Source organism: Osmerus mordax, chromosome 12 (genome assembly GCF_038355195.1).
Source record: "Osmerus mordax isolate fOsmMor3 chromosome 12, fOsmMor3.pri, whole genome shotgun sequence".
Taxonomy (NCBI): domain Eukaryota; kingdom Metazoa; phylum Chordata; class Actinopteri; order Osmeriformes; family Osmeridae; genus Osmerus; species Osmerus mordax.
Window position 1 is genome coordinate 4,675,411 of NC_090061.1, and position 12,484 is coordinate 4,687,894.

The following is a 12,484-nucleotide window of genomic DNA, read 5'->3' on the forward strand; positions in this document are numbered from 1 at the left end:
CTCTCTCTCTCTCTCTCGCTCTCTCTCTTGCTCTCTTTTTCTAGCTCTCTCTCTCACACACACACAAACACACACACACACACGTCCACTTACACATTGCATCCCAAAGTAGGTCCACCTGCCTGCCAATCCAGTTCAACAACTTAAATTCCTTTCTCCATAAAAAAACGACATATTGTGGTTTTATAGACAGGAACGCTGGAATCCCTCTTTTTATTTAACTTGCCTTCCAGGCTTGTTTGCTCAGTTCTGGCTTCCCTGTCTTCCATTTCCCTCAAGTCTTTGTACAGTTGAGCTGTTGTAAACATAATATCAGGGCTGATTTAGGGCAAGCCCCTGGTCCCCGTGTTAGGCCACGGTCAGCGTGCTTACAGAAGGATAAAGTTCCCACTGTCATTCCCCGCAGAGCTGTTTTCCTTGGGCCTCTGCCATTCTAGGCCCTTCACAGAGCAAACAGCACCGCAGCTGCTCAATTCTGCCATCAATGGATGAGCGGCTTGGCATCCAACCTTCACCTTCCCAAGGTCCTCCTCATAATGTGCTGTATTTCCAATTTTCTCATGTGGACAAAAGTGCTGTGAAGAAAAGAAGGTCATTGTTCAGGGCTTGTTGAGTGTCTGTGTTAGCTCACCCGCCTTGAACTCGGAGTATTGTTCCTAACCCCGACTTTAGCCTACTTCTCAGGGCTATACCCCTAGGCTCCCCACTAACCCCACTGCCATTCTCTCGGGGACAAAAATCACTTTGTTAGGTTTGGTTCATTAAAATGCCTTGCTAAGGTTTTGAACTCTTGCTGCTATTCTATTGACCGACTTTGTCTTGGTATTTTCTCTGAAAAACGTGAAGTTGTTTGATTCAGATCTGTCAAACCCTTTGGAGGGTTTTCTTGGATTTCATTTAGCTTTCTCCTAGACCTCTTGAGAGACAAAACGAGGGGGCCAGACAGACGAAAAAGTGACAGATTTAATTAATAACAATCTTTCTCCACAGGGTGAGAGATAAGACCCACATGCCACTGACAGGTTAACATGAGTACACTGGAGCCCGGAGGACAAGGAAATGCTGTGAATATGTGTGTGTGTGTGTGTGTGTGACTGAGTAGTCCTCCTTGCACGCCTGTCTGTGTGTGTATGCGTTCGCTTGAAAAATTTGCATTGCACATTAGCCAGCTCGTTGCTTATGGCAGCTTACATTTCCAACGAGGCCGTTTAGTAAATCAGTGCTTGACTGTTTTCCCCCCTCCGAGACCCAAGATAAATGCTGCTAGGACATCCGTTTGTAAACATCCATGAGTTCTGTGATTGCGTGAGTTTTGTTATTGCCCTAGGTTAACACACACAGGGCTAACATCAGGGGGCTAGCTAGCGGTACAGATGGCTGGCATGTGCTGGCTCTCAATCAGTGGTCCGATTTTGGGGGTTAGTGTTAATTACAGATTAGTACTGAACCATAAACGAAGACACAGGGCTTATAGGTTTGCAAGGCCGCAGTCATGGGAAAGCAGTATGGCGGAGAGACTTGAAACAATTAGCAATTGCCCTTGCTCATTATTTACACTAGCCTGTGAGATGTGACAAGTTAGGAGGTTCACTGTGAAATGTGATTTTAATTCCCGTTTTTGTTTTGTGGTTTTGGACTGTTAAAGTCTTTCCCCTTCTCTGGGTGTTTGACATCCCTGTGTTCATGGGGCTAGAAGCTGCACTATCTCAGAGAACTGATCCGCTCTCGAGTTCTTTGGGACTTACAGTTTACACATTAGGAGAGAGGTCATAGGTGCAAAGTCCGGAAAAATGTATGGAAATAGAAGTCACAGGAGAAAGAGAAATTCAAGAAGGGGAAGGTCTGGCCGGCAAGTCCCTCTTGTGTTTGTGTCATAGCTCCCGAGTAAATGGGATCATCCATCATCAGGCATTACACAGGAGGTTGGGGGAAAAAATGCTTTCTCACAAGGTTTCTAAGGGTCCAACCTACATATGGGATTATTTAAGGCTGATCCTGATAGAGATGGCAGTGTTGGATGAGGTGAGTGTGTGTGTGGGATGTGTGTGCGTGTGGGATGTGTGTGTGCGTTTGTTTGTGTGTGTGTCGTGCTGGATGGGACTCAAGAACATTGCAATGCCCTCCTAAACCTTCACCCCTCCTGAATCCCAAAAGTCTTGTCCTGTCCTTCGCTCCATCAACACACAGCTGAACCCTGGGTCTCCTGCAACATGTCTGTCTAATTGTGCACTTCCTCCTCCAACCAGGGAACACAGTTTTAGCATTCTGGGTAGTCTCTGGTCGCTATTGGTTTGTGATTAGTCTTTCCAGGGTTGTACTACAAATGTGTTGTACAGGTTTAGACAATGTAGTTCAGAGCCAAAACAAATGTTCTTGAGAGCCAAAAGTATGCAGGAGAGCACAGGACCACCTTCTGTACATCACTCACTTTGTGATTAACATGGCCCAGTTTTCATTCTTTTTTCATTAAAAACAAATGTGTCTTGATGCCGTTGTGACTGCAATTACAGCATTTTGAGGAATATTAACATCATGTGCTCGGAGGCATGTCAATCTTTGAACGCTCCCTAATCTAACTATGTCGGTATCAAGAGCAACGTTTGGGAACATAACAAATGAATGTGTTCCTCCTGTACACCAGAGTAAGTCAGACACCACGAGACAGGCAGCTCCAAGTTTTCTATTTGAACAACGGCATGTTAAGCGCTGGAACTGGCCGGGGGCAACATCGGATGCATACAAATACATAGAAGAAGCAGAAAAAGAGACACTGTGGCAACATGTGGTGCTTCTATTGTTTCCATGTGTTTGTGCACCCACCACGAAGGAAGACAGAAGTCAGAAAGTGTTTTTGTTCTCCTATATTCTTTGCACTCCCACTAAGATCTGGCAGGCCATTCTCCCCTCCCGTGGCTGTGGTAATGGTAAGCATAAGAACCGAGGGGTTTTGAGACCGACCTTCTAACGCCTTTGATGGAGACCTGACAGTACTTTCCTTAAGGGGCTGTAGCTGAGTGAGCCATGTGACTGGTGGTTCCCCCCTTCATGGTATTCAGGGTTTTTTTTTCTCCATTTCTCCCTGCCCTCTCACTTCTGCCCTCCATCCCCTCTGCTCTTTGCCCTCCGTCTTCTCCCTTTACGAGCTGAGACAATGTGTTAGTAATTAGCATCTTTCTGTGGCGCGGGAGGCTAGCGGCTGGCAGTTCAACGCTCTACTGGTCACACACATGGCACTGTGTCACACAGGAAGTATGTCCCGTTGACTGGCTGGCGACAAAACCAGCACAAAAACAAACACACTTACACGCACACACACACAAACACACACAGTCACGCAACAAGCACGCAGAGGTGCCAGACTACCACGCTAGCTGGAGTGTTGGGTCTTGGAGGGCTAGATGCTTCTTGCTCCTGTTTTGTTGGTCTGATATTTGTGTTAAACTCATGGAGAAAGGATCGACAGCACTCACACACGCTGGAGATGTAATAAATAAAGAACATCTTAAAAGAGAGACATTTAAAAAAAAAAAAAGATAAAAACTACATACAAGATGTCAATATTATTATGTCAAGTCTTTGACGATAGCAAATAATTTGTTATGTGATTTGACCATTTTGACTGTTTTGTCAGACCATTGTTACACTATCTTTGAATAAAGAAATAGTGTACCAGTATAGAAATAAATACAATTGGCAATACACTTTTTTTTTGCTGCCAAACCAAATCTAGAAACGTAAGTTACATAAGTAACTTGACACACAGAGAATTACTGCATTTTTATTAGGAGGAAATCTATTGACCAAGATGCCCTTACTCCAATTTCTCTCATCCCAAAAATGAGCAGAGATTGACGTAATTGGTGGAAAGTTTGGATTTCTCTCTATGTTAGGGACGTCTATTAAAATGAGCTCTCAAGTCTAATGGCAGGATAATGGGTCTTGCTCTCAGACAGTCTCCCTCAGACAGTCTATGTACCCTGCCAAGTCTCTCCTATACAATCCATACACCCCCTGCTCTGAGAAAGCACAAGGGTGAACAATTCAGTAAATCTTCACAGAAAGTTAAAGTTTTCTAACCTTTTAATACCTTTCTATTTTACACCTGTAGCTTTAAGTTATATTACTGCGTCTTGTAGTTTATGACAGTTATTTCTTAAAACTTTATGCCATGTCATTTAGATGTTGGTCGTTGGTCAACGGGCAAAAGTGGGGGCCACATTTTTTCAGTGTGTCTGTTTAGTGGCGTGGACATCTTGAGCCTGGGAATGAACCTCTGGCCCTCTATGCTGCTGGTCTCCTTTACTGTCTCTGGCTCTACCAGCATTGTAGTGTAACACACAGGTGCACACACACACACGCAAATCTGATTTATCCATTTACCGCTGTGTGTAAAATCTCTCCACACATGGTCCACAGCTTAGCCACATACTGACGAGGATGGTGATAGAGGGATGGACAAGTAACCTGGGCTTCATACCAGACACAGTTATACTATGAATATAATGTAGATCTACCTATGCCCTATTCCTTCAGTGCAAAATAACTTATGTTGAGTATGGTTTGAGAGAGACGTATTTCAACAATACTTTCTCTGTGACCAGAAGAGGGCAGTGCAATTACAATATAGGACATGTGGGTCCTGAGAGAAGAGATGTGGTGAGAGTATGTAAATACATAAACTTAAACTTTGAGTTTTTTATGATCTTACCTTATAATTACTTTGTATTATTTTACATGTTTTGGAAACTGACAATTACATTTTGATGCACAATTGTTACGTGAATTTAATGTCTCATTACCAATTCAGTTGTATTGAGGGAAAAATCTTAAACTAATTCGTTTTCTCAGTCGTAGATGAGGTCCACCAAAAGTACTGGGATTTTAGTCTTTGGTGACATCAGCAGGGTAAGAACCAGTAGGAATCTCATGTTGAGGGAATTTGGGGGTTGGAGATGTAGGTATGACAATTCTCTCAGACTCCAGCCTACACGCGCTCCGCAGAAGTTTGGTGGTTACGTTTTCTTGAGTGTCGAATCTGTACCGATGGAATGGGGCAGATAGATGCTCACGCGGCGGAGTTTTAACTGAAACTGAGGAATTTGTATCTTTTGCCAACTTTGTCACCTCTAGACAACAACTTTTATTTTTTAAATATTGTTGTGGACTTTTTGGAGTTCCCAAAGAGTTTATACAAAGTTCCCTACGACTTTTTGGATTATAAAATTTTAGAAAGGAATTTACCATTTAGACTACATTTATAGCCTACTCGTTATTCATATTCCGCTAACTCTTTTGTGTAGAACAAAATTATTAGAAAACAGCTGAACACGAATGAGACTTCGAATGAGCGCAACTTGGGATCGATTTTCTTGAAGAGTTGGCCAACATCGAAAAACTTTAATTACCCAGTTATCCATATGAATTGTAACATACTATATTAACGTGTTATTGTTTTGTTAAGAACAGTTAATTTGAGGGATTTGTCCTCACAGAATATTGAACTTTTTGGCCATTGATTTGTTAGTTCTAAGACTGTGTATCGGCTCAGTGGATATCATGGGACCGACTGAACAAGAAAAGAAGACGGTGAATCATTGGGCAATTTGGACTCTAATGTTCGGGTTGTTCCTGTGTTTTTCTCCTGTGGACGGGTGCCCACATAAGTGCAGTTGTTCTGGTTCACATGTGGATTGCCAAGGTCAAGGCTTTAGGACCGTGCCAAAAGGAATACCAAGAAATGCCGAGCGTTTGTAAGTAACCTACTGCGACACGCACCGTTATTTATTTTCCCGTTGCTATTTTCCGAAGATAACGATTTATGTGGTAAATGGAATAGGCTTAATTAAAAATACTTTTTTACGCTGATGAAACCGCTCAACAAGTACCACCTGTCTTACTTTCTTGAGCGAGCAAGCGTGGCAACCTCTGACCTAAACCTAACCAATCCTTCAATCAAAAGTGCACGTTGCTTAATTAGAGTACTAGTTTAAATAGAGGCTACCACACAAACCTGCTAAATAATTCATTCAACAAGACTTTCAAGCATCATTTGTGGATGTGGCTTTTGGATTGATCTTAACACGAGCCCTACGCTATACAGTGTTGCAGTAATGACTACAATGATCTGGTTCCTGAAGCGGCTCAGCGTGGTTTAGTCATGACTGTGACATCTTAAAAACATCACTTGGAATGTCTCTATGGGGTTAACGGTTGTTTCCATGTGTGGTGCAGGTGGTAAGTGCGGTGGGTAAATCTTTTAATTTGTGAATTTCATAAAATTTAGGGTCAGCTCTTCTGGGGATCAGATATTCATACTAGACGTGTCTACTCGTTCTCAAGAGTTGCTGCGCATAGAAGCGTGTGTTATGAGGAGAACTAGGCATGCTAGCTTCTCTGGGGGCCAGTTAATTCCAGGCCCCAGCCTCTAGAACGCCCCGGAGTGTTACTGATGAGCTCAGAACCCATGCTGGGTCCTGGTGCTATGAGTTCACCGTTGGAAAACGCTTCCTCTAATAAACTGGTTTCTAACTTTAGCATAAAAAATAATAATAAATGTAGGGCTATTTTGTACTGAGAAAATCACACCTCGATAAGATCCTTGGTAATGTTCCATGCACGCATACCTTCTCCTGTTTTAAACTTTCTCCATTCCTTCCTCGTCTCCCTGCTTTCTTTCCCCACATGTATTCCCCCCCCCCCCCCATCTAATTTCTTGCCTGTTATTCACCCTCATCTGCCAGTATCTGAAGAAGGCCAGTGTACAAAGCAGTCCTCACAGCTATGCTCAGTTTAGCACCTCTAGAACAATGCATGCGATTGCTGGTGGTGTGCCACACTCCTGTCTGCTCCTGGCTCACATCAGCCTGCTGCTGATTGGCTGATGCACAATCTTGACAGCCGCACCCACAGTCCACCAATAGCCTTCCAAAGAATTCTTTAGAGAGAGTGGGAGGAAAAGGGAATGATATGCTTGCCCCCATCATCCTTTCCTCTGTTCATTCATTTCCCTAATCACCTCCATATTAAGATGAAATTATGCATGCATACTCCATTATGAGACTATAATTGTGACCTAAACTGGTCTCCCAGATTTATTTTAGACATTTAGCCCGCTAACCCAAATCACAGCTGAAGCAGGATAGACATACCAATCCTGTTTTAAAACTCGTCCTGTAAGTGGTGAGCAGTTCACCAGGTCTTAATTCCTATCAGTATAGATAAGTGGGTCATTTTGTAAACACTGGAGACTAGTTGACCAGTTGACCTTACTTTGATTCTCCTAACAGAGGCTTCCTAGTGGCACTGTATTTTGAGAAATCAATCTGCTGTCCACCATAAAAATAAAATAAAAAAGCTGGTGAAAGCTATTTGGAAGTACTTTACCCCTGCCAGTAATTCAAAGGCCAGAGGCAAAGGCTGTCATAAGCTGCTAAGAAAGTGCTCCAAGTCACAAATGTCCTTGGATGGGGTTATTTCAAAATGAAGTGACACAGAAGTCCGTGTTACTGGTCCAAGAGGGTCTGTCTTGCAAGACTGGCTTTAATAGTCATGAGGACGAAGAGGTTATTTTAGGTTGACACACATTGTCATTCTGTTGTTGCTGTTCTGTTACCAAAGCAAAACACCAAGCTCCTCTTGCTCCCCAATCTGGACGATCTTTCTATTCTCATCTCCCGCTCCGTTTAGCGAGAAGTGACACAGTGTTTATCCCTGGTGACCAAATATGGAGAACGCTGTGCAGGTTTTCTGCCTTTGTCACTGCTGATGTAAGCTGAGGGTCGTAAAAAAAAAAACACCATGTTGCAGCTAACAACCCAGTAACCAAGGCAGCCCTCCACAAGTCCTACCCTGCTGATGCCATGGTCAGGATGAACTGTAGGGTGGCTCTCACCGGGACTAGGCGAGTTGTTACTATTATAGTGTCTACAATGAGGGTTATTTAGTCAGATAGAGATCCTGGGAGACCAGGAACACTTGAGAACTACTGTTAGCTTTCGAATGAAAGATCCAGCATCAGAGTGCCGTAGACCACAAGCTTCCTAGGAGTTTACAATGGTCCCACAGACTAAACTAACGCTCTGGGGGATTCGGTGGTTAAACCAATTGGTCTTTATTGTGTGTAACTTGGTCAGGGTTTCCTAAAGGAGCATATCATGTATTCTTCTATGTTTTATTACTATTGCATTATATTGTATCTTTTGCTTTCTGCTGTTTTTTGTTCCTTTCTGGTCCTTGTCCAGTGTTTCCAAGATCATTATGTGAACAGCGGTATATGGGTCTTATGTATAGGATAATTAGTTTTCCCTCTGTATTATTGTGGTTGTTTTGGAAAAACTGCCTCTCGTGTTACTACTTCTAAACAAATAGACGGGAACATAATCATCCTAATTTGTTAGGCTGCTTAAATATTTTCACAGGGATGAGTGTGTGGATGTGAGAGTTACACAGTTTTTACTGCCACACCAAACTCAATTTACCAGTTACAGTACAACAACATACATCTACAGTACCTGGACTGATAATCCTTCACTAAATGAGAGCTTCACCAAACAGCATAGGGTCTCTGCAATAGTGGCTGGTCAGAGATGATGTTCGTTTTTGCAGGCTGAGCAATGTCTTTTCTGAGAATAATGGACATTCATTTATAATCAACTAATATAATCATCTCAGTCCTCTCCTTGTGTTCTGTGTGTATGATCACTACCTCTGGTTAATTTTGTTCAGAGGCAGTTACCATGACTCCTCACAAACCTCGGTCGTCAACTAGTTTCACACCATCCCTATCACCACTGTCTGAACACAATTACTGCCACCTTCAAGATCACCTAATAACTGTCACTTTCTAGTGATATGGTGATGTTTGAACGTTGTCATCAATCCGCCCTGGTTTACATCAGCAAGACAGCAAGTATTTGATCTCAATCTAGTAGTTGGTAGAATGACAAACCTAACAAATTTGGCATGGCAATATCAAGCCATGTTTCCAGAAGGGGTAAAAACAACAGGAATGAGGAGATCAGATGTTCTGGAAAATAAGGGAGGTTTGTGGTAGGGAAGGGAGAGAGATCCATGGGTCATGTTACACCCTGGAAACCATCAATATTCGTGATAAGAGCCTTCCAAAAACATCGCCTCAGCGGAGCACCCAGTCTCATATGACTTGTAGCACGATGAAGAGGGCAAGCAAACGGGATGAAGGAGAGAGCGAGAGAGTGTGTGTGTGTGTACTTTATTTATATACATCAGTCGGAGATGATAGCTATAGCTCGGTGTCGATTTGTCCAAATGTCTTTCTTTGACATCCAACCAAAAAGTGAAGTTCTGCTACTACTTGGTGTTGCTGCTCAGCACAGCACATTTAGTATGACGTGGGCGTACGTACAGTAACTAGTGGGGATCATTCTACTGCTTGAAAAACCCTAACATCCCTAATATCATGTGGAGTCAGATGGCTGAGCGGTGAGGGAGTCGGGCTAGTAATCTGAAGGTTGCCAGTTCGATTCCCAGCCGTGCCAAATGACGTTCTGTCCTTGGGCAAGGCACTTCACCCTACTTGCTTCGGGGGAAATGTCCCTGTACTTACTGTAAGTCGCTCTGGATAAGGGTGTCTGCTAAATGTAAATGTAAATAATCTACAATTAAACAAAGAATGATTTTGTGGTATGGCTGACATCTGAGCTTGGAAGCATTAGAGAGTGATCCCACACCACCTCTATCAGCCATGCAAGCCCTGAAGTGTAGGGTGGGTCTCTGATTGGTCGATGGTCAATATTTACATCATGGGTACAATACATCGTTATTGTCCCATCAATGTAACGAGTCTCATGCTTTGTACACCCTGTGGCCTACTGGACACCTTATAGCCTACTGGACAGTGGACACCCTGGTCACCCTATAATCTACTATTCACCCTATAGTCTTCTGCGCACAGTTGGTCTGTACACCCTGTAGCCCACTGTACTGTTTTATATTCATCACCAAGTCCCTTATATAAAATGTATGTATGTATTTTCAAGTTTAGACAAAAAGTAGTACCGCTCAAAAGATTAGCCCCCAGCAGAAGGTCTGAGTTTTCCACAAACAAAGTATCTTATGTCAAAGAAACGGAGACACTGTGCAGTAGAAGAACTCAATTAAGATTCCATACATGGTTCAGAAGCTTTGAAAAGGAAATGGAGCATACCTGTCTGCCTGCGAAGACCAGAGCAGCCGATTAGACCGTGGCGGCGGAGATTACGGCAGGAAACTGCATTGTGAAGTTTCGAAGAAAAAACAAAGAGTTTGAGACAGTGGCCATTCATGTGAATTAGGATTTTTTTTTTGAGGGGGGAGGGGGGGGGAATGAGTTTGGGTATCTGCTATTTTATTTCCAGCAGATAAATCTCAATTCCTGTATGTGGTGTGCCTGACCAATAAAGATCTCCTGTGACTGATTTAGGCCGAGGTAAAGCGAAGTGCTCTGTCAGCACGGGACCCAGACTCCTCGGTTCATTGGTTTACAGGCCTCGGGCGAGATGAGCCGGCAATGGTGGTGTTTGGGAGCTATTGTGAGCCTCGGACACCTGCTGTTTGGATTGCCACCTTATCCTGCGCACAAATGAAAACAAACAATGACCAGCAGGGTGCTACAAAAGCTGTTTGTAGATTTTGTTACCCCCACCTGGTTTTTAAAGAGCTGATTTTATTTGGCTTCATTGTGTGCCGTGTTCCCCCAGGATTTCACTGTTGAAGTTTTCCACTGTAACAAACGGGGGGGGAAAGTCAAAGATGGGGATTAGAAGGGAGTTTGGGAGTGGGAGGTAGATGTGTAGGATTGCCCGGGGGTTAGAGAGTGAACTGGGGAGAGTGGCAGGAGAGAGGGGAGGGGGGGTTGAAGGTGAAGGGGAGTCGGCTGGCTAGCTGTTAGGCAGGCTTGTGTCCTCTCCTAGGCCACAATATGGCTCCTATTATAGGTCTTTATGTGGATGGCTAGGGAAGCCTTTTGAAATCCAATATGCCCTTAAATCAGATTTATAAATGTTTGTGTACGTTATGAGAAACACGCTGAGCCCGCCGTTGCTGAACGTTGTGTGTGTGTGTGTGTGTGTCCATTATTGCCTGTGCATGTGCAGTAATGGAAGTGTGCACTGCTTGTAAGAGAAAGCATACTTCCTCTCTTAATACTTCCAGTGTGTCATAAGGTCAATAAACAGTACTCATGTAAGTCATAAGATACAAGTCTTCTATAAGTATTTGTGAGGACTAAATTTATATTATAATGTATACACATTTTAGTAACAAATCTAGAAACAACAAGCTTTTGGCTCGAGTTAAAATGTCTCCTGTAATTTGTTTTATATATATGTTTTTATTTCAAAAAAAAATTCTATTGGTTTTCTGCACGTTGAGAGTGGGTCTTTCTCACGATCTGTCTTGCCCCACATATTTAGGTTCTCAAGCTAAATTAAATATTTGGTGTTAATCTTACACACCAAGTAAAGAATGACTACACTGCCTCAGCTGTAGAGTCATCTATTCTCACCTAGCTGGAAAAGGATCTTAAAAGCTGAGAATAATGTAGTGTATATGTAATGAAGCATAACGTAGGAAGATATGATGATCAGCAAAGATGCTAATCTTTCTCCCTCCCTTCTCTCCCTCCCCTCTCTCTCCCTTCTCTCCCTCCCCTCTCCCTCTCAGGGACTTGGACCGGAACAACATCACCAGGATTACTAAAGTGGACTTTTCAGGCCTGAAGAACCTGCGTGTTCTGTAAGTTCCCTCAAACACAAACCACACTGGCCTTCTGGTCAGAATCCAATACTTCATTTGCATACTATTAACATATTATCATATAACAGAAAATAATGAAAGGAATTGAAATAAGCAAAATAGAAATAAGTGATCATTGAGAGCAAAATGTCATAATTTACAATAATTCGTATGATTACAAAAAATCGTACTAAGGTACTTTTACCTTTTTAATAACTGCCAGTACACTGAGCCTCTTCCTCCTAGACCATCATGATTTACACAGAGAACAGTCTGATGTCGGAGCTGTCCTATTCACTCGATGAGCTCTCTTCAACCTCTTCTGCCTGTGGAGAGTTAGCAAGTGTGTGTGTGTGTAATGAGCTGATGACTGTAATCATTGAGCTCTTGGTGCTGTTTACCTCCTCGATAAGAGCCTGTAAAAGAGTGCTGTGGAGATAAAAATAACCGTGGAAGGATGGCGTTGGAGGAGCGGTAATAGCCGTCTGTCCCACGTGTGGTGTGGACTGTCTGTTTTATGTGGTTGATGATTAACAGCAGTGACATTTCCCCAGTTTGACAGCATGTGGCGTGGCCTAGGGAAGCGTGTGCTGGGAGTCTGGAGAGTAGAGCAGGAGAGACGGGAGAGAAGCTGGTTCTGAGGGGCCATTAGCTCCTGGGGCTTTCTCTATGTCATAGCGAACACATACATACGCAGTACGCACACATTCATGCTCGTACGCACTCACACACT

At 43.2% G+C, this 12,484-nt stretch overlaps 1 protein-coding gene across 1 annotated transcript in view; it reads left to right on the forward strand.

The window, feature by feature from the left end:
* The first annotated feature begins 5,613 nt into the window (after window positions 1-5,613).
* Window positions 5,614-12,484, forward strand: part of slit3 (slit homolog 3 (Drosophila)) — a 128,578-nt gene continuing 121,707 nt past the window's right edge. The window contains 2 exon segments of the mRNA XM_067247126.1: window positions 5,614-5,750; window positions 11,680-11,751. Coding sequence (XP_067103227.1) covers window positions 5,614-5,750; window positions 11,680-11,751 — 209 coding nt within the window.